Raw genomic sequence first — 22,448 nt, 5'->3', positions numbered from 1 at the left:
AATATGAAGCATACCAGTGAAAGTGCAGGGTAGTAGAAAAGTGAAAAGGTCAACCTAAGGTTGGATTCTCCCACAGCAGTATACGAGTAATTCCCATTCTCTTCAATGAGTGTTACTCATATCTTTGGGTAGAATTCACATGGTTCATTTGTAATGCTCCATACTGCTTTGCAGGAAACTTAAATTTGGATTTCTCATACTAGTCTTTCATTGGCCAGCATGGACCAAAAAAATCTTAAAGCAGCATGCTTAACCCTGCTAAAGGAAGTGTTCTGGAGTCCCTGCTGCTCAGTTAAGGAGCAATGATAAAGCAAGAAGTTTATCTAATCCTTTTCGATTAGAAGGATTGTGACAGAGGGATTAAAACTTGATGTGTAGATGAAATGGGAAATAATGGGGAAACCTCAATATTATCAAAGACACTGATCACCTGAGGGAGACAGAGTTTACATTGAGGAAAGTAATAATGCAGTATAAAACATTTCAAATGGCTCGACATACAAGCAGATAAAATTGTCTGCATAGGAACACTCTTTTAGGAGATACCTTGAAAACCATCCTTATCTTAATATTTAAATTTTACTTCAGTGGCTTGTAAGAAGAAAAGTTCAGATACCAATTTAATTAGTCATGCATTTATCCAAATGCTTAAGTGTCAAATGCAAATAACTCTGCATTTATGCTCAGGGATACCTGAATGATTTTGAATTATTACTGCCCTTTCAGGATGTGCATTGCTTGGTACATTGAAAAAGTTTGACAAGTTTGAGTAGCAAATGTTATCAGTAATGAGGATCACATTGCCCTTACGCATATATTTCTAAAAGCCTTTATATTTTTACAGGTATTCTGTACCAGTCTTAAAAACTCAACATTTTAATATAGTCATAAATGTCGCCAAGAGCCACTTACACAATTCCTCAGTGCAGCATGAATTTTAATTTTCAATGACTTTATTGAGAATGTTCTGTAAATTTTACAATGAGAAACTTTAACTGCTGTTACACAACTTGCAAATATTTCAAACATGACAGCAATCCTCTATTTTTTTGAATTTTTCTGTTCCATGTTCAGGTCTTGGGATGGATTTTCTTCCTTAGCTTCATTTTCATCTTCCTGTAAAACAAAATAAAAAAACATTACTGGAGTTTCTGAAGAGGCATACATTCTGCAGAGCTGTTCACATGTTCAAAAAAACATACAGAAACAAACCTGTCCATACCTTTCTTTGAGATTCTTTTACATGACTGATAAACCCTGAAGTTACAATAAGTGCACAATTTTAATCATTAGAAATGTGATCTTAATCAAAAGTTAAATAGAAATTTTTTACCTGCAGAATCAACTAATTTAGCTGTTTTGAGAATCATTACACAAAGAAAGAAGCCTCTGAAACATAAAAGGTGAAATTTGATGATAGTTAAACTTTTGTAGTGGATGCTATTTCATACCGCCCCCTTGGTTCTTGACTGGAGGTTTCCACGAAATTGCTTTTAAAATGCAAGAACTTTCATCACTGTCCTAGAAATTACTTTTGAATAGCATCTGCCATTGAAAAATGTTTAATTTTTTTTTAGACCAGATACGTTTACTTCACCATTTGATAAAAGACAATAAATTTAACTTCAGAGACACTTTATGTGCTGCAGCATCATATTTTTGTCCCATCTAGCATATTTTCTTGACAGGTCTGCCAATTTTCCAATTACTTGTACCACCATATGTTATCTGAAGATCAGTCAGGTCTAAAATAGGAAACATGAGCATGTCAGGCAGCAGCATGCTTACAATATTCTACAGCTTCAACTCCAGGAGTAGGGCTCATAATTCACTGTGAGCTCCTCTGGAGCATACTGAATAAATGAAGTGACATCATAATGCCCGTTTCCATAGGAATGAATAGTATCTTGTTTCCAATACAAAATGTTGACCTCCAAAGTATAAATTTTGGCATCTTGAAAAAATATTTCATGGGTCAACTTGTAACCCATCTCAACAGAAAGAGTCCTGCAAACACATTCACTGTGCAGACTGTCCTATCTTCATACTGTTTGCATTTTTTTACAAAACAAGAAATCTTACTCAATCTCAATAAAACAAAACAAAACAAACAAAAACAAAAATACATTGAAATTTGGGTGCTATAGAGTGTTCTGGTTTACATGAAAACCCAAACACAGAGGGAGGATGGTGTAATGGTTGGAACCCTAGCCTAGGTACAAGAGACTTAGGTTGTGTTCCTGTTCTGATGCAGGTTACCTGTGTGACCTTGGAAAAGTCACTTTGTCTCTCTGTGCCTCAGTTCCTCATCTGTAAAATAAAATAATAGCACTTTCCTAATTCACTGGTTTGTTGAGGCTAAAAATATTAAATATTCTGAGGTGCTCAGATACTATGGTAATGGGGCCACATAAGCCCATAAGACAAATAAATAGAGTATCAATGGAAACTACCTAGCTAAGTAAATATGGCCATGCATTTCGCTATACATAACATATACTTGCAGAGTTAGCTGTTCTATTTAGAAAGTACATAATATATTCTGCATATAAATCCCCCCTCCCCCCCCGCACACACACCTTGAAAGAAACATTTTGATTTACATTGCTCACTAAGGGCCAAATGCAAATACATTCACTTTCATGAGCTATTTTTGCCGAGTAATTTCCATCATGATGGGAATAGAGCCCAGGGTGCCTCAATTTCTCTGAGATTGAGGCACCATGAGATTTTTCACACAACACACAGTCAACCTGTGGAACTCCTTCCCAGAAGATGTTGTGAAGGCCAAGACTATAACAGGGTTCAAAAAAGAACTAGATAAGTTTATGGAGAATAGGTCCATCAATGGCTATTAGCCAGGATGGGCAGGGATAGTCTTTGTTTTGCCAGAAGCTGCGAATTGGCGACAGGGGATGGATCACCTAAAGATTACCTGTTCTATTCATGCCCTCTGGGGCGCCTGCCATTGGCCACTGTTGGAAAGATACTGGGCTAGACAGACCTTTGATCTGACCCAGTATGGCCATTCTTATGTTCTTAGAAGTCTCATATAGATATTGCTGAGAAGGGATGTGTACTGAACTCAGAGGCACCTCGTCAGCCCAGGCAATTGAGGTGCAGCCTAACCAAGAATCCCCAAAAGCTACCAAATACATTTTGCATATTCTTTTTTATGTAATTGCTAAAAATATACAGATTTAAGGGCAAATTGTGATTTGATTAAAATGTCACAACTCATTCTCTCCAGCCCTGAAACACAACACCAAATAGTTTGGAGAACATAGTGCTGTGTGAGGATCAACTCTTGGTGTAGCACAGGGGTTGGCAACCTTTCAGAAGTGGTGTGCCGAGTCTTCATTTATTCATTCTAAGTTAAGGTTTCGTGTGCCAGTAATATATTTTAACGTTTTTAGAGGGTCTCTTTCTAATATATAACTAAGCTATTGTTGTATGTAAAGTAAATAAGGTTTTTAAAATTAAACTAAAATGCAGAGCCCCCTGGACTGGTGGCCAGGACAGGCAGTGTGAGTGCCACTGAAAATCAGCTCACGTGCTGCCTTCGGCAGTGCTTCTATTCTCTCCTGGGGCAAACAAGAAGTTGTGAAAATTTCACTTTGTGCAAGTGTGGTAAAAATTATATGAATTTTCAGTGAGTTTTTAGCATCACTGGAACAAATTAAGCGGCTTTGTGCCAGCTCCCCTTTACTGCTCTACCCAGTGCTTTAACTTTAACCTAGAGGGACCACCTCTAGAAGGTAGTTAATTCTATATTCATTCAGTCCATGGCCTCTCTGCTGAGACTGACATGGGTGCTAATTAATGTCAGCTGCGATAGCAATTTTTGTGATATGCATTCCTATTAATTTGGAAGTTAAATGTGATTGCCAGGTTACTTGGGATGGATCTGGACCAGCATTCCAAATATATTAACAATCCCCTGACCTAGCAGGTCCCACTATCCCTTCAGTTTGTTAACTGGCTTTTACAGTAAAACTATAGTTTCCATGAAATTTTTGAAAACACGATTTCTTGTACTTCAGGAAGATTTCTTATTATATACAGAGTATTTAACTGGTTGTGGTTTCCAAAGTCATTCACAATGTTTGAATTTTCAGCTAAGTGGACTATTTAGCCTAATTATCAAGGAATGATGCTGAATAGACTGAAGACTAAACATGTTTAATGTATTTGCTTTACTAATTACCACCTACAGTTATACAGCTTCTCATCATTAAGGAACCCACACTATATGGAGTGCATATATAGGGGGGTAATTCACCCACAATTGGAACAGACCAACTGTTCTACACCAGCAAGACTAGGTTTTCTTATAAGAGAGCAAAGAGGCATTTTTGAAGGACAAATCTTAGGTGGGAACAATAATTACCCAATAAAAAGGCTTTTATTTTTAAGTTAACAATTCAAAACCAGTCCAGGTTGGCAGACAACGTTAATACCATTGGTGGCTATTTAGTGGTTTCTGGTAAATGGTCACATTCTAGTTTCCAATGGACAGATGCTCTGCCATCACAAAATTCATCCTCACAACTACCATTAGTGATTCACATTTCCACTCTTTTCCTTTTGCTTCTTTTAACCATCCTGCTTATAGCCTAGTATATTCTAATAGATTTTTAAATGGTGCAGGCTTTAGAAAAGCTTGAGATGAAATATTCTCATATTTGGGTTCATATGTAAAAATGATGAAAAATTCACCCTAGTTTCTACAGTTTTCACCTACTAATAACCACAGGTCCAAATTTTGAAAAAGCCAGTGCAAAGAAATGTTTTGCAATAGTCTCTGAAAAATATCCTTTAACACAGGCTCTGGTGGATTGTACAAGGGAAATAGTTCTAGAGCTAACATCCTGTTCCAAGATTGTAATCCCACCCACACCTAGGAGTTCCACTTCAGGGACAGACAGTGACTTCTATCTGTCTCACTGCAATTGCTACAATGACATCTCAGATGGCCAGGTATTCCAGGTCATCCCAGGCTTTATAGTGTGGTTCATATGGTAACCAACATCCTGAATTGCAGTAATAAATGAACTTGGGAGCTAATGCAGAGCACAAGTATTATGAGTTTAATGGTAATTTAAGTTAACAGCCCCAAAATATATGAAGCATATTTACATTTAACAGCCCTAATATTACTTTCACATTGGAATAAATTAAGATTACTTGTCTGTAATTGCTGTTCTTTTATGGTTGTGATAACAGATCAAACCCCTCTGTCTACACACAGTAATTGGGATCTGATGGCTCACACTGGTAAACTGGGCCCAAGAAATTTAAAAAAGGGGCCTAAAATCCATATTTTAAAAGTTGAGAAAGGGGGAGAGAGAGAAGGAGGTATGGCCATGCAAATTGGGGGCAGAGGCAACATGTCATACCCAAAACTATCCTTTAGACCAAAGAAAAGTGACAGGGAAAATGGGGCAGACAGAGTTGGTGAGAAATTGCATTACAACCACTATCCTTGGAGAACTATAGGTACCAGTATGTTATTTTCACTTCTACAAAGCTGCTAATTATGAGAGATCCACCTGCTAGAAAATACAAAGCTTAAAGGATGACTTCTTTCCTAAACACATATGAGCATGTATAAAAATAAAAGCAAAATGAACTCTCATAAAATTCATGTCATCTGGCCTTGAGTCCCTTTACAGGAAAGGGTGAGGGTAAGAAAAAGCTGTAGTTCGTATATAAGAAAGAACACCAAACAGAGTTTTGAGTGTTCCTTTTTTATCCTTTCACTCAAAAACATGTCACTTTCTTTACATTCCCATTAGCTGGCTATCTGAAGTCTTGAAGCAAAAAAAAATAAAAAAATGAATCAGACAGTTACTAACTCCACAGGAAATTAGAGACAATTCCCTATATAAAACATACCATACTACATCCTCTATTCAGTGTGCTATGAGACACTATGATATAGATTTGTGCTCTAAAGCATACCTATAATTTGCCTTCGATATATGTCATATGTAAGAAAAAATATGAAAGAACTCTAAACCTACAGTTTCATGACAAAGAATAGTGAAGAATTTCAGAGTAGCAGCCGTGTTAGTCTGTATCCGTAAAAAGAACAGGAGTACTTGTGGCACCTTAGAGACTAACAAATTTATTAGAGCATAAGCTTTCGTGGACTACAGCCCACTTCTTCGGTATGCATCCGAAGAAGTGGGCTGTAGTCCACGAAAGCTTATGCTCTAATAAATTTGTTAGTCTCTAAGGTGCCACAAGTACTCCTGTTCTTTTTAATAGTGAAGAATGTGTCTTGTTATGTATCAAGAAGGAGAGACAGACATCTAAATACCCTCTACTACACAGAAACATCTAATAGGATAAAGATACCAATTTTGTGATGCACAAAATTTAAGATAGATTAAAAGCCAAACAGGTAGCTATTAGTATAATATTATGGACATCCCAACAAGGGGAGAAGTAGGATCTGACCTACAATACAATAGTACAACAAAGAATGTCTAAAAGCTTAATTGTGGAAAGGCATATTCTTGAACTTGACTGTTGAAGAAGTACCATGATTTGTGAATTAAGATACTATTCAGCACTAGTAAGGGTGTTAGGGTGGCCACTACAATTAGACTCCAAAGATATCAAAAATATAGAATACTTCCAACTTTAACAACCAAAAAGTATTGAAAATTGACTAATTAGTGGCTAGAAACCTAACAGAAAAAGATGACTTACTCTATTCAAGAGCAAGGAAAATAATCCTGGTATATTCTCCAAAAGAATGAAAAATGTTACATCTTGGAGGGAGCTGTTCATCCTGACAGTTCATCTGACCTGGATCTTATGGCGGTCATAAGTGCACCATCGGAGCATTGTGAAGCTCAATCAAAATATGCCCTTCCTGATTAACATGCTAATACAGGCAGTCTGGGGTGACTCACCACTGGAGTAGGGATGGAATAGGCCATCTCAGCAGAACCAAAGCAGCTTTACACATTGGTGTACACTGAAGATAATCAGTGAAGGGACTTGATGCAGATGAGGTCCTTGGGAACTTATCTTTGCTATCCCTGTTGCAAGACACTGCTGCACTGAGTGCTGAGTAGCACTAAGGCCTAAAATAGGAAATGGCCTTGAGTTTTAAGTTTGTCAAAGCAACACCTTCTGAGTGACCTCTGAAATTCACTACAAGGTATTGATAAGTGCCCATCTCAAGACATGATGGTCCACTAATTCAGACAGCACTGAAGCATGCAACCCTTTCCCAGCTTGCACATAACACTACCTACTTCTATTATTTTGACCCAACAGTTCAATTAAATAAGTATGGCTACTCACTAACACTAGCCCTATAGAAGTATCTACATATACTGTATGCATAAGCCACATTGAATGGTACTTAAAATCTTTTGTTTCCCTTTCCACTTAACTTTCCCACTTTCTTTGTTTTTACTGGAGCACTTAAGGTTTAGTAGCAATTCTTTTCAGAGCAAAATGACTATCTGAGGAACATTCCTTTACTAAGATCTGAGCTATAATATTTGTATCATTAAAGTCTGAGGTAGAAGGCAGATATTTTACCGATTACATCACACAGACTCTGGTAATCAAAACATCACTGAGATGAAGGTAAAATCTATCTGTAAACATTCTCACATACCTCATCAGGAAGGGATTTCAGAAGCTGCTGTGGTTTTTCTTTTGGTGTTAAATTCCTATCTGTTTTCAGCATAAATGGCCAAATTTGGAGGAAAGTGGCTACAGATTCAGAGATAAATTCATCTAACTAGTAAGCCAGCAAAGACAATCACAAGCTATTTTTCTTCCAAAACCTGTTATCTCCTCAAAAAGTATAACTGACAAATCTTATAAAGAAGGGTAGTACAGGCATATGGAATATTACTAGAATAGTTCTTTACCAGTGGATATTAGACACAAATATAAATTTCTTATGATAGATGGCAGGTTTGTCACTGCAGCTATGCAGTGATAAGGCAGCTGTTTGTTTCCCAAGGAAAGGAGACCCTTGCTACATGGATCATTTTCATAGTGACAGCCTCGACAAGTTTGACATTTGCTTCATGAAGTATTCTGAAGCAGCCATCAAGAAAATGCACCCGCTGGGATCACTGGAAAGCTGACAGTCTTACCTTTTAACGTACATCTCCATTAATTCTTACTGTCAAACCCCACCAATTTCCTACAACAAAATCTTTGCAGATCTGATATAATGAAAGCTATGAATGAACTAACCATTTTAATGTAAGCAAACATGACATCAATTAACTGGTTGCAGTTCCCTGCCCTCATTTTGTTCAGTAAAAAAAGCAAAGCTAAAGTGATGATGAATATTGTTTCAAAAGGAGTACCTAAATTATGTAGTAAATAGCATTGTACTCTAGGTGGCAGTAGAAGATCAAGAGAATTATTTTTCTAACAAAGAGCTTATTTAAGATTTACAAGCAGCTGCATGTTTATGTCAAAACAAACCCCTTTAACTTACAGTGGTACAAGAAATTTAAGTATTTAAAATAGTTTGTCAGTGTTCCGTATTTTCCATCGACTTGCTTCTAATTTTGATTAAAGGGATAAATGTACCATTGCAAGATTCCTTACAGCCAAATTTCACTTAATTCTCACTATAGCACTAGGATTTTATGCCAGCTTTCAAACCCTCCATCTGTTTCTCCCTCTTCTTATGAGGCAGCCATTCCATTCAGTGGCCCCTTTGGCTGACTGCCACTGCAGTTGGTATTTTCAGATGGGCAGGTGGTGCTTGGAACCAAACAGTTGTCTTACAAGTTCAGCTGATTTTAATTTGTAGAAAATACTAAGAAAATGTTTGTTCTTTAGCCATCTGAGTCTGTCTTAACTTTTGAAAGCATTAGATTTACATACTTTAAACCTTGTGAACAAATGCTTATATAGTGTTATGGATCTAAAAGACAACTATTAAATAAATGCAAAATGACTTAAGAAGCATTGCCCTGTCTGTGTACAAAGGTAGGCTCCATTAATTTTCTCTTAAGTCTCGGAGTGTGTACTTATTTTAACTTCCAAGCAAGAATTTGGCACTATTATGAGTATGATACTTGCAAAAAGCAATCTTCTAACCATTCAGTTTCACACTCACACATGCAGCTATACACATAAAGAAATAATATTTTTATATTAATGTGATATTGTCAGTAGATTTTTTATGAAGTAGAAAACATGGTCAAAGGAGCTTCAATTTCTATATTACCTGAACATTACATTGCTAAATAAAGAATAACCATCCATAGACTAACAATGCATGTGTTAAAACTATTTCTCAAAAATACAGTACTTTCAATCCTTAGTTATTCCAATTAAATTCTCTTAATCTACATTGTACATTTTCTTTTTTTGCCTATATTCTTGATGTTAAGAGCAAGTGCAGATATCTGGTGTACAAGGACAGAAAGCTGCTAAATCCTTACATTGAAGAGTTAATATTTTATTTTCACCAATTCCATTTTTTAAAAAGTCCCATTTAAATAAAATCCTTAAGAAGTTCTTTTCAAATGTTCATGCTTTTTTAATTACTTTCCTAAATAAGCCTCAATATACAGGCTTTTAGCAAGAGGTCTCAACACTATTTTAATTCTCCTCAAAATACTTAATGACATTAAATAGTAAAGCATATGTAGATACATAATATAAAATACTTCCCCAAACTATGGGCAAGAATTTTATAGACCTAAGACACACAAAAGAATCACCTTAAATACCATTGAAGTGAATGTTTTAAACTGCAAGAGAAACTTAACATAATACCACTGCATAATACATTTATCTCAATAACTGAAAAAATATTGACCATAATGAAAATGTTTTAGGTAAAATGAGTGCACTGCATGCTTCTGACCAAAATTAATTAGAGTTTTAATGTTTTACAATTCCACCATAATTCTTTAAATGGTGCATTTATTTCATAGTAATAAACACTCGGTTCATTAAGTAAAGTTCAAAATCCGTGTTATGCGCTACATTTAACAACCTTTGGCCCTTTTCTTCTGTATTTCTTGATTCAGTTTTCCAATGCACTGAATAAGCAATCGAGGAACACAATTAAATTTCATGACTCTGCATATCTGGGATTCTTATTTCATTTAATACAAAGGGCAATTAATCTACCGTTATACACTGAATTCCAACTTTAGTGGGCCATGATAAATACTGAAATGAACATACAGGAAATGCTTAATTAAATTATTGTAAAAAGCAGAACCAAAGTTTTCCTTGTGACAGGAGAAAATGCATATTTAATTAGAAAAAAAATCTAAAACTGGATTATGAATTTAAAGTAATTTGGGAACTCTTAGCAAACCCAGCTGAAATGTGTGCAGTAAATGTGGCAGCTAACAATACATGAACTAGTGAAGAGAGATTTTTTCCCATTTTCCCCCTCCTCTCTTACTCTAAAATATGGGATCCTTCTATGTAGTGAATACAGCAACATGGTGATGTCAGAAAACTACACAATAAAAGACTCTTTATCTTTTGGAATGTATGTATTTTTAAATCAACCTGGTAATGAAGAATGTGGTGTTAGAGGGAGTGGAAAAGATATAGGAACATTCAAAGTCTATACTACAGAGAAGGATAAGAGGAGGAAGACAAGACAGACTGAAGAAACAGATTTTTCTTTTTTTTTTAAACATGTATTACATGCAACTCCTGCCCACATAAATAATGGCTGTCATTCTCTCATTATGACATGAACAAACCAATCTAGCTTTGCTCTTGTGATTTATGATGTTATCAGAAACGCCAGCGGAATTACAGATTTATTATATATTGTACCGATCTGAGTATTTTATGTCTTCTTATTACTGGCAGCATTAATACTCCTTTAGCTAAAAGTTACACTTACAAATCAGTTGTGAGAGGAGAGGCCAAATTCTGGGTACCCAGTGCAAAAACCCTCTAGATGTTTTTTCACTCCTGCTCTAGTTTCCTCATCATAACCCATGGGGAAGCCACCTTGTATGCCATCTGCAACATGAGCTGTAAGGGTCAAATATGCCCACTGAAGTCAATGAGAGTTGTTTCACGAATTTCAATGTGCAATGGATCAGGTCCCAAAGAAGCATTCTAGGGCATGGACTAACCCACATCTTTATGCATGTATATCCCTAAGCTAGCAATGAAAACTACGAAAACCTTCCATGTCCCACAGAAATTATTCATGGTTTTAATGTGGGGGCGGAGGAAGGAACATTGGCGATCAGAATGTGGATGTACTTTTGCAGCATCTGAGAGCTTCCAGGGAGTCAGAATTTGGACTTTCATGTGTAGACTTAAAACTACAAATACCTTATATTTAGGAAGAAACCTCCTATTATCCATTTGAGTTCAAGGGTCTGCCTACAAAATTTCCTGGTATCAAATACATGTGAATATAAGATGTCAAATACACTATTACAAATAGTTTACATTTAATTTTTCTTTTATTATAATGGTCTTTGGGGCAAGGAGCATGTCTGCCTCTGTGTTAATGCGGGGCTATCATCCTGCTCTTATTGGGGTCTCTGGGTCTAATACAAATATTAGACGGACACCTGTTCATTATTATTGATCATCAGGTCTTACAAGGGAAAGGCAGAACCTTAATTTCAATGGGACTATTCACATATTCCAATTAAGCATGTGAGTGTGTTCTGAACTGAGATCTTAAATAGTTTTTTTTTTTTTTTTTTTTTTTTTTTTAAAGGCTCACTTTCAACTTTAAGGTAACATTAGGGGTCTTGCTTGAATCCATGAGGAAGCCTGAAAAATCCATATTCTAGTTGAAATTCCACTTGTGTTTCTGTGTCCTTAAAGTCCCAGGAATGCTTTTTTTTTGTTTGAGTCACAGGATGACTATTTTACACATTTAGGACTCTGTTCTGATCTATGTAGTTTAATTTTGCTATGTGTTAAAAATCAGCTGCATGTCTGTCTAGAGGCTTATTTTAGAAGGTATGTGGCAATGCTCAATTATGTAACAAATTAAAAAAAAACAAGCCCTTTAGTACAGTTACAGCTGCAATTAATGAGCAGAGGAAATTACAGTTCATATAACAGGTTTATGTATACAACATAAGCTTAAATATCTATTGAGGCACAAAATCACATTACATTCATATGAATTAAAAGTTATGTGCTATAATATTTTACTTATTCCTATAGTACTTTGATAGGCTTTATTTCAAAGCTATAAGCAAATATATAGCCCTAGGTAAAGTGATAAGATTTGTTTGCTGTAAGATATCCTTCTTGCTTTCACAGATTTATTAATTACAATGAAAAGAAATGAGGGGTTCAATCAACGCGCACACATCAATATGGAAGAGCCTTTACTTAGTTTGCTGAACTAGCCCTAAGTAAATGAAGGTTAGACAAACATGTTGCCTAAATAAAGATTATGTTAACTCATATGTATGTTAACTCGTATGTCCTACTGGAATATAGTAAACTGGAAGTAATTTATATACATGAAATAAGAACATTAACACTAAATTAGGGCCACACCCTTTTCTCTGCTTCCATGAATGGAAGGAAGCCAAAACAGCTGAAATCTGCAGCATGCTCCCATCTTACCCGGGACATCACAGAAGCTTCTCCACTGAAGGTGTACAGGGTCCAGGCTCTGTGGGTTCTTTGGCAGGATTAGGGTGAGCAGTAGGTCTGTACATCCAGTTGGGAGATAATTCTGCTACAATCAGCATTACCTCCTGTAGCCTCTCCTCAGTGGTTGCCACTGAGCCTCTGAGGGGAAGGGAGTCAGGCAATGGAACTTGCTGCCAGAGAGCGGCAAGGCTAATGGGGCACTTACAGAAAGGTACAGGGACTTCACAGCTACCTTCAGTTCTGCGTGGATCCATCTATTGCCTTAGAGGACCAAATTCCTGATTCTCAGGAGTGCAAACCCTTCAGCCACCAATGAGTAGTATGAATGTCTGTGTTGAAACTTATAATTTCCTATGCACATTTTTCCATATAGTGGTGATGCCTTAATTCTTATCCAGATATTTCTGTTAAAAATATTCTTTTGTGTGAGGGAAAAAACTATGGCACTATCCTACCATAAATTTTATATGAGACATTTCTACCATTGTCCAACTTAACAAAATATTATAGCCTTAGAAATTTTTGTCCCCATAATCTATTTCTGGAATTGAAGTAAATCTATAATACTATAATCCCCACCCTCTTACTCTTTATTCATTCTTCCCCTCCAAAGGAATCTTTCATACGATTTCCTCAAAAGCTGTCCACAAATTTCCTTAAAGACTATTATGGCAATCAATCACCAAGACTTTTCCCACATCCAGCTAACGTGGACCTATTAAGTTTGTTGGACTGAATGGATCAGGAATACAACAACTCAGCTGTGTGGATGGAAATAAGGAGTAAATTTTTGACAGTGAGGGTAATTAACCACTGGAACAATTTACCAAAGGTCGCGGTAGATTCTCCATCACTATCAATGTTTCTCAAAAAGATATGCGCTGGGAATTATTTAGGGGAAGTTCTAAGGCCTGTGTTGTACAGGTAATCAGACTAGATTATCACAATAGTCCCTTCTGGTCCTGGACTTTATGAATCTATAAACTGAGTAGCGAGACTATGGATTTGGTGTTGAGTTGTTTAAGAGGTGAGGGTTGTGGTTTCCTCCCCCCCTCAAAGGGATGTTGAGAGCCACTGTACCAAACTGTAAACCCTGTATATGATGTAAACCACTTCAAGGCAGGGGGTGGGGCAGCACCCTTAGTCCTAGCACCTATTCCCCCCCATATTAATATGGCTTTCATTTTTTTTATTCTATTACTTTACTTGAAAGTAATGCATATAGCCCTGGTGTTTGCGGGGTCAAGGCCCATATGAGTAGTAAATAAATAGAGAAGTTTGTGTCAACTATTAAATTTAATGTACCAAAGCTCAACTATTAATCAACTTGAAAATTTAAGAATGAAAGCAATATGTATTCAAATATAATAAATTCACCTCCATCTCCAGCCCTCTGTGTTTTGATATCTAGAATTTTTGTGTGTCACCATTGTATTCCTTGGGTAGGTTTGCGGAGTGAATTTATTTGTGAGAATAGCAATTACACGTAGCTAAGTCTTACTGTAGTTCTATGCTTTGTTTAAAAAACTGACAAATCTTCAATGCATACATTGGCTAAGCGTTGTACTATTACTTCCTGCACCACAAAAAGAATAAAGAATAAAATATCTTTAATATTCATGAATATTAAATACATTTTTATATTATACCAAAATAATTGTGTGCCTACTGCAAACAATACCCATTCATTTAAGCACTATTATAAGTAAAATTTACTTAGGGGAAATTTGTAAGAGTAACATATGCCTCAAAATATTCAGTTAACCTTCACACAAAAAAAATATCTGTCAGTCAACATTTTCTAGTTAATCTGGAAAAAGACAAGTCACCTGTCAAAATGTCAAATCAAATCCAAAGGCAGACCTTGCCCTAGTCTAGACATCTATGATGAAGAGGGCTTCTAACCTATGTTTCTATGCATCTCTCTTTGATAAATCTAGAGACTGTTCTTCCACAATACTGGATCAAAGGTGTCTAGCAGTCTGAGATCAGCACAAACATACAAAACCTTGTTAAAAGACTTAGGGGGAAAAACACTTAGATGTGATTCAATTACAGTTAGGCAACAATGAAAAAAACCCCCTAAAACTAGGCACAATTTGACTATAATTAATTAGAGTTCTGCTTTTTTATGGCAGTACAGCCCATTACAGAGCCCATATTATAAATCACTATTTACCTACTATTCCCTAAGCTGTTGCAGCCATTTAACATCATTAAGGAAAACTCTTCATGCAACTTGATAATTTCCATTCCTTCAAAATCTATTCACTCAAAAGATGTTTTTGCCTTGCATATTGCAATATCTCAATGCCATTACTCTACACAATGTATTAAGGGCAACATCATGCAAACACACATATAACTTTAGAAACATAAGTGGTCCAACTGAACTCAAATGAAATCAGCACAAAGTGGTTCCATTTAACTCTGGTACTACTCACTTGAGAAAAATTGTTCATATGAGTATCTGCAGGATTGGGTCCTAACTGAGCTCAATATTTATCTTGAATGGATTCATGGCCATGGATGTGGTTTTATCCTTGGGTACTTACCAGAACTATGTTTTATAAGATCTTTCATACAAGTGAGCATTATTTTAGAGAGTTATTTTTCCTGACTACATTTTGTTTCACATAATCTATCATTTTCCTCAACGTTTTCCTACAATGTTAAACTTGCTAAATTAATATATTTTTATTATAAACACCATAGCATACCTGAGCATGATGCCCACTTACTCAATTTACTTAGTCACCATCTATTTTTTTTGTCATTGGCTTTTCTCATTTTGCATATATAAGCTCAGGGAATCTGATATGAAGATTCCAAAAATGAGGGGGCATTTCTTTTTCTTTTTCTTTTTTTTTTTGGTTGTTCCCTTCTTTAACTGACAGTTTAAATGAATTTGCATCCATTCATTTCTTGCTTAAGATCACAGAATAGAAAATTGAGTGGAAAGATCTATAATCCTATGGGGAAAAAAGATTTGCATTTTGCTGTGGCAAATATTCAGTTTCTGTCATTGATATGCTGTACATTTGTTACTTGCATCTGATGGAACCTATGTTACCTGTATTTCTTTTTCACATATTCATATCTCAGTCAGTATAATAAAACAAGAAATGCATAAGCATTTTACTTGCTACTGTAGCTTTTCCATTTGTTTAATACCATATTTAAATTTAGCAACAAACATGTAATGATAGTGGTTGCTTAAAAGTAAAATAATTTAAAACATCTGATTATGATGAAAAGCAGCAAATACTGTATGTTAATACATATTGTTTCAAGCTGAATTTTAGTCTCTCTACAATGAACTGCTAATTTCCATAGCCCTGTGGTGCTCTCTTCACACACTTAACTGACACATCCACAGTGACACATTAATCATTGTGACTACAGCTGGGCTAAGATATTTTCAGTTCACACAATTTCAAGAAAATAAAACATTTGGAATGATATTTCTAAAAAAGGGAAAAACTGTGAAGTTTGTAGGCTATTCTCTCTCCAATTCCCTCAACTGACAGAAAAACTAGGCGAGACCTGAACCTTGCAAAGTCTCTAGCCTCCTCCAAGACCTACATGTCCCATTTTGTAAATTTCCAGTACCGTGATGAGATTTAACTCCTACCAGCCACTGGTGTTGCATGAAGCCACAGCAAACTGTTAAAAAAAAATAATGGGTTCCAAATACATGGGTTCTAAATCCAAATACAGTGAAATATTTTCCAAATCTCTGTGTTGAGATTACATTGAGTAGTTCTGCCTCTTTTCATGAGCATGTAATGCATATATATACCTCTAACATTTAATTATTGATCAGTGTGTCAATTTAGAATGGATTATTATGAAAACTTTGGGGGAGATCTGCAGCATCTGGAGTCCATATTGATTTGTATCGATTGCCATAAGGCCTGAGCCAGAGGACAGGCCACCGTTGCATCAGGCATTGTGCAAACACATCGTAAAAGATAGGCTTGTCCTGAAAAGATTACAGTCTAATCAGAAAAAAGACACTATGTGAGGGGGTGGGATGGGGAAGGGAGAAATAACATAAAAGCAAAGCGATGAGGGTAATGAGGGACACACATCTTGTTAACAACTTTTTTTCATGGACCCAGACAGGTGATATATCATGGGTTGGAAATGGGATAGCATCAAAATAAGTAAAGCATTTTTACATATACACATTAGATACCTCTTTATAGATACACTCTAAATCCTGACCATGCCTGACAGCCCTTCAACCTATCCATTATCAGCTGGTCAATTCACTGCAGAGCTGGTTGCAGAGAAGGGATGTGAAGGAGGAAAGGACAGTGGCTTTATGGATCAGATCAAGGAGGACATTCCATGCATAAAGGACAGGGTGGAGGAGAGCACGGAAACTTTAGTGTGAGAAGCTGACAAATGGGCAGATGCAGTTGGCACTGTTAGCTGAGTTGAGAAGAGGTGACACAATAATGGTTTATAATCTAAAAAAGTGCCAGTAGCCCATAGTGGGCTAAAACAAATAACTGAAATAACTGTGTGCAGAAAGAGTGCGGTCTGAGCACAGAATTTGGGGAAGGAACTTCTGAGTTCTGATCTCAGCTTTGATATTGGCCTGCTACCGATCATCTCTTTGGCTTTGGAAAAGAGAAACTCACTGCTTCAGTTATCCTATCTGGTAAGAATGGATAATAATGCTTACCTACTCTCGTAAAAAGCTTCATGGATGAAAAGCTTTATATAAGTATTGCTATATTCAGAAAGTACAGAAAGCTTTAAAAGCATTAACTTTCAGTGCAGAGAATCACCTGTTCCACCTCAGCCCAGCAAAAGAAAAGATACAATGAATGCAGTTATTGCAAGAAATTGTACAGCTCTAAATTTTGAAGCATCAATCCCCCCCACCCCTAAATTAACATTTGAAAACAGGTGTTTTATGATATAATAAAATATACCACAAGCTATAAAATAGGCAAAGGAGTCATTTCCAGTTGCAAGAAGCCTGATTCCCATTTAGTAGCTCCTTTAGCTGGACAACTGCTCCATGAACTATTAGAAGGCAACGTAGGTGCAGAAGTAATCTGACTTCGAGTGGCAAAGAGCAGTTACTTACCTTGCACAGAAACTGCAATTCTTCAAGATGTGTGGCCCCATCTGTATCCTACTTGAGGTGCGCTTGCACTTCATAGGCCTGAGACTAGAGAACTGTTCATTAGCAGTGTCTGTTGGTCTGCGCCTGTGCCCTTCTCCTCCTCAAACTCAAAGCAAGGACATAAGGGGCGGTACAGATCACCCGCTTATCCAGTTACATCTCTATAGTGAATAATCTTTAGGATACAGATCCAAAGAAGAGAGGAAGGAGGACAGGTAGTGGACTACAGATAGGGACCACACATCTCAAAGAACTCCAGTAACTGTACAAGGAAAGGTTAAACTCCAAGGCTCATGGGTTCTCTGCATGTTAGGAGAAAGACCTGGAATCTCTTCACTGTAGCCTTTCAGAAGAAATTTGGCACTAAAACTCAGTTTGCCTGGGTAAAATGACTTCATGCTTGGTCCCATTTAATCCAATTTCCACATGAATATACACCAAAATGTAAAGAGAGATACTGAAAGAGGATGAATAGAAATGGATTGTGTTAGAAATCCCATCCAGGAAGTAATTCACTCAGTGCCACTGGGCCTGGTCCAGAACCACCAGTGACAATAGGGGGATTTATCACCCATTAAAAATTGCATCGTCTCTCTCTCTCTCTCCAATCCTCCGGCTCTGCATGCAGTTTGTGTGCTCCTTAAGAAAACATGCTGCTGCTTTCTGAAGAAATGTTCACCACTGCATCTCATGCCTTGTACCTTGTTCTTCTTGACACATTGAGAGTTGCACTAGTTACAACGTTTGGTAAAGGCCATTGCTCCATGTTGGAGCCATGCCTTGCCACCCACTGGAACAAAGGCAGCGAACAGAAATCTGGAGCATGCCAAGCCAGCTGTAGTTTAATTTAATGAGCTACCATTATATGGTACCATTCATACCATTTTCACCCAGGATCCCCAGAAAGCACAGACAAGTTCTCCCACAATAAAATTAAAAAGTATTAATAGGGTGGCACAGTTTACTGAAGTACTACGAACCATGGGATGTTCCCCTAGAAGTGTGAGAGCCACATATGATTGCGTTGTGCACCACTGTGTCCAGCAAGACACCACAGAAACCCTCCAGCACTCAACTGTTACTCTATAGTGTGGCCTCTCCCCTTCATGACAGGCTAACATGAAGGAATTAACTCGAGAGTAGATCACTTGAGTTAATTCTGAAGTGTGGACACATAATGTAGGCAACAACTGTAATTATTAAACATTTTAAACTGTTTATGAAAGAGGGTAATTTTTCCTCCAGGCCTTCATATTTTGACTGCTTTGTCTGCATGGATATCAGAGACAGTTCAGCGCCCTTGCTAAGTGCTATGGAATTGCTTACCTGGTCAGTGTCAGCTACAGCTGAGCCTCAGTTTCTCCACAATTTTCTCTGAGTATCTGATGTGAAAATTTGAAGTGATCTAGCACTCTGGTAAAATGACACGGTCCAATTTTTGTGGTAATAAAAAGTCCCAAACCAGATAACATGCAGTCCTTCATCCTCCCTGGGCTAAAGTTCTTTGCCCAGGCCCTACCCGGGTCTTGCCTCTTGGGGTCGGGGAAGGAAGAGAGGCTTCCTCTAACTCTCTCTGGAAGCCTTGTCTTGGGAGCCTTAGATTAAAAGCAGGAAGAGCATGAAAGAGTGCTCCCATAGCTATAAAATCACCTATGCCCTCATTCTCCTGAAAAATGATTCAAAAGGAATTTCTTCTTACATATTTCTTCTGTTGTAGCAGAGGCCTGTTCTGTCGTGGATCTTGCAATAGATTTTGTGGTGTAAGTTTTTATTCCCTGGTTTATTATATGTTCAACACTACACTTTATTTACCTAACCAAAGATGACTTGGAGCCCCTGACTTGAACACTTCAGATGAAATGATATAATAAGCTATTTTTCCAATTGATTCTATGTGGTTGAGTTACATTTGGACTACCATGAACCTGTCCAGATTATGCTATACGTTTCCCTTTAAGTATTAAAAGATTTGGACAGTACAAGGATGACTACTTTCTTGGAAGTGGAATTCACTTTGGTCAGGAAGAATTTTAGGGCTTAAGAAACCATTTTGCTGTTATGAGAGATATATTAGGGTTCTTGCACTGGTAGCACCACCAACTCTGAAACTTACTTTTGTTTCATCAACCAGTACAAAGGTCTTGATTGACAAGTAGAGAAGGAATGGATGTTTGGGGTTTGAAAGGAGTCCTTCTGAGGGACTGTAGGATGAGGGGTAAATTCCATATGGGGAAGATATTGTAATGCTACTGACAATGTGGAAAGTCTGAATACTGAGTAACAATGAAATGTGTGCATGGTCATCCAGTGATTCATGAACTAGGGCACATACAACACACTGTTAAAGGACAAAGTGTGGCCTAGATTGTCCAGGACTTGAATCCCAATTCCAATTGTTTCATTTATGAATTACAAGATAGGGCTTCTAGCTTCATACCTGTTTTAGAATCTTGCCCAGGTAACCTAAACTTGAAGGTTGAGTGTCATCTTCAGGACTCATCTACTAATGAGTTGTTGGCTGCTCTCATGGAGAACACATTCTAATTAGGAGTTGTCTTTCAAAACCCAGGCAGTCAGATGCATGTGGGCCTATATAGAGAAGAGGAGACCTAGCCTTTTTGTCTGGGGTAGGGGGTATTCTCAGGATAGTCCCACTAGGTCTAAGAAAAACAGTTTTATTAGTCAGTAGTATGAGAGAAAAAATATTATGTGAGTCTTATCTCTTCTCATCTTTTGAACTGCCATCCCTCTAAGCAGAAAGCAAGGGTAGAATTAGCAGAAGGTCCAGCCCCTTCTGGGCAAAGGTATCTGTTTCAGGATCAGATGAACAGTCTTCTTTGTGAAGTAAAGACTTGTCTTAAAAGTTTCTTTGTGTGGTGAGCAGGCAGATTTCTAGGTGGCTGAATTTCTGTTACCACGGAGGCTACCTAATGGATTAGAACCCATTCTGAGTTATTTATTGAACAACTATTTAGACAACCTGCTTTCTCGTTTACTGACACTCCCAAAAGGATGAGCGATGACTCCATACCCAAAACAGTATCTGCATTTGAAGTAGATCTTCAAGTTTCTGGTCCTTCCTTAGCTGTTTAGGCATGCCATCATGGTCATGCTGTCTGAGCCGAAAAGAAAATGCCCCCTTGTATCTGCAGCCTAAATATGAGAATCTTTATTTCTCTTTGCTCCAGCAGGTTTGTTCTTTCTGTTCTTTCACAGGACTCCCATAGCCATTATGTGCTTCAAGTGCACTCCTCAACTGGATAGACTTGTATCAGTCATCAGTACTTAAGAGTCTGAGGTCACATCTAAAAACAAACACAAAAAACAAAAAAAACCCATAGCAGCGCATCTCAGAGCCTGGGTCAACTGACTCACATTTGTGCTAAAAATAGCTGTGTGTACATTCCCACTTGGGCTGGTGCCCGAGCTCTGAAACCCAGCGAGGGAGGAGGGTCTCAGAGCCTGGGCTCCAGCTCAAGTGGGAAACGTCTACATGGCTATTGTTAGCTCCTTAGCATGAGCCAAAGTCAGATGACATGGCCTCTGAGACTCACTGCCATGGGTTTTTTATTTTTGCAGTGTATATGTACTCACAGAGACACAGTGCTGTATCTCTGATTATGTTCCTCCTCTTGTTTTACCATTCTAATAACTAAGCAGTCTAAAATATAATATTATTGTAGGATGCTTTAGAAATTGATTAAGATATCTTGTTAGCAAATTAAATCTTAACTGGTATACCAGAGGGTTAATTTCATAAAACTCACTAATGACAAGTAAGAATACTGCTTGGGTTTCTGAGTTATAAAGACACTGAATAAATGTCAAAAACATAAAAAGCAATCATCTTAAACACCCTGTCAACATCAGCAAGATATTTAGCAATCCAGAACAGGCTTCCTAAACAAAAACCAACACAGCTTGACAATGCTGTTTCAATAAAAAGAAATAAAGAGAAAATACTTCATGTTCCCTACCCCAGTGGTTATCAACCAGGAATACGTGTATCCCTGGGGGTATGCAGAGGTCTTCCAGGGGGCACATCAACTCATCTAGATATTTGCCTAGTTTTACAACAGTCTACATAAAAAGCACTAGCAAGATCAGTAAAAACTAAAAATTCATACAATGACTTGTTTATATTGCTCAATATACTAGACACTGAAAAGTAAGTACAATACTTATATTCCAATTGATTTATTGTACAATTATATGGTAAAAATGAGAAAGTAAGCAATTTTTCAGTAATAGTGTGCTGTGACATTTTTGTATGTTTATGTCTGATTTTGTAAGCAAGTAGTTTTTAGGTGAGATGAAACTTGGGGTACGCAAGACAAATTGGACCCTGAAAGGGGTACAGCAGTCTGGAAAGGTTGAGCCATTGCCCTAACCAACAACTCTTTATTAATAGATCCAGGGGCACAATACATTCAAATCACTCTTTAAAAAAAGTATAATTACCAAAATATCGTTAAAACTGCACTGCAACTAAAAATGTCTATGAATATCAATGTGATGATATTAATAAATCAATCAGTGCTATTAAAGTCAATATAAATAAATAAATGTAAAAAAAAACCAGGACAATTGCTTAAATGCACACTAAGATCTCAATCCTGGAAAACCTTGCCCCTGTTGATTTAAAATGACCATTCATGTAAGGACTACTTACACCAATAAA

General features: G+C 37.1%; 1 protein-coding gene across 1 annotated transcript in view; it reads right to left on the bottom strand.

Annotated features, from left to right (window-relative positions):
• Window positions 1-935: 935 nt before the first annotated feature.
• PHF14 (PHD finger protein 14) overlaps window positions 936-22,448 on the bottom strand; it is a gene marked incomplete in the record, with an annotated part of 270,722 nt that continues 249,209 nt past the window's right edge. The window contains 1 exon segment of the mRNA XM_034760532.1: window positions 936-1,116. Coding sequence (XP_034616423.1) covers window positions 1,042-1,116 — 75 coding nt within the window.

The sequence above is a fragment of the Trachemys scripta genome, chromosome 2 (genome assembly GCF_013100865.1).
Source record: "Trachemys scripta elegans isolate TJP31775 chromosome 2, CAS_Tse_1.0, whole genome shotgun sequence".
NCBI classification, from domain to species: domain Eukaryota; kingdom Metazoa; phylum Chordata; order Testudines; family Emydidae; genus Trachemys; species Trachemys scripta.
Note: the sequence above shows the minus strand (reverse complement) of the source record. Positions and strands in the feature narration are given on the sequence as shown.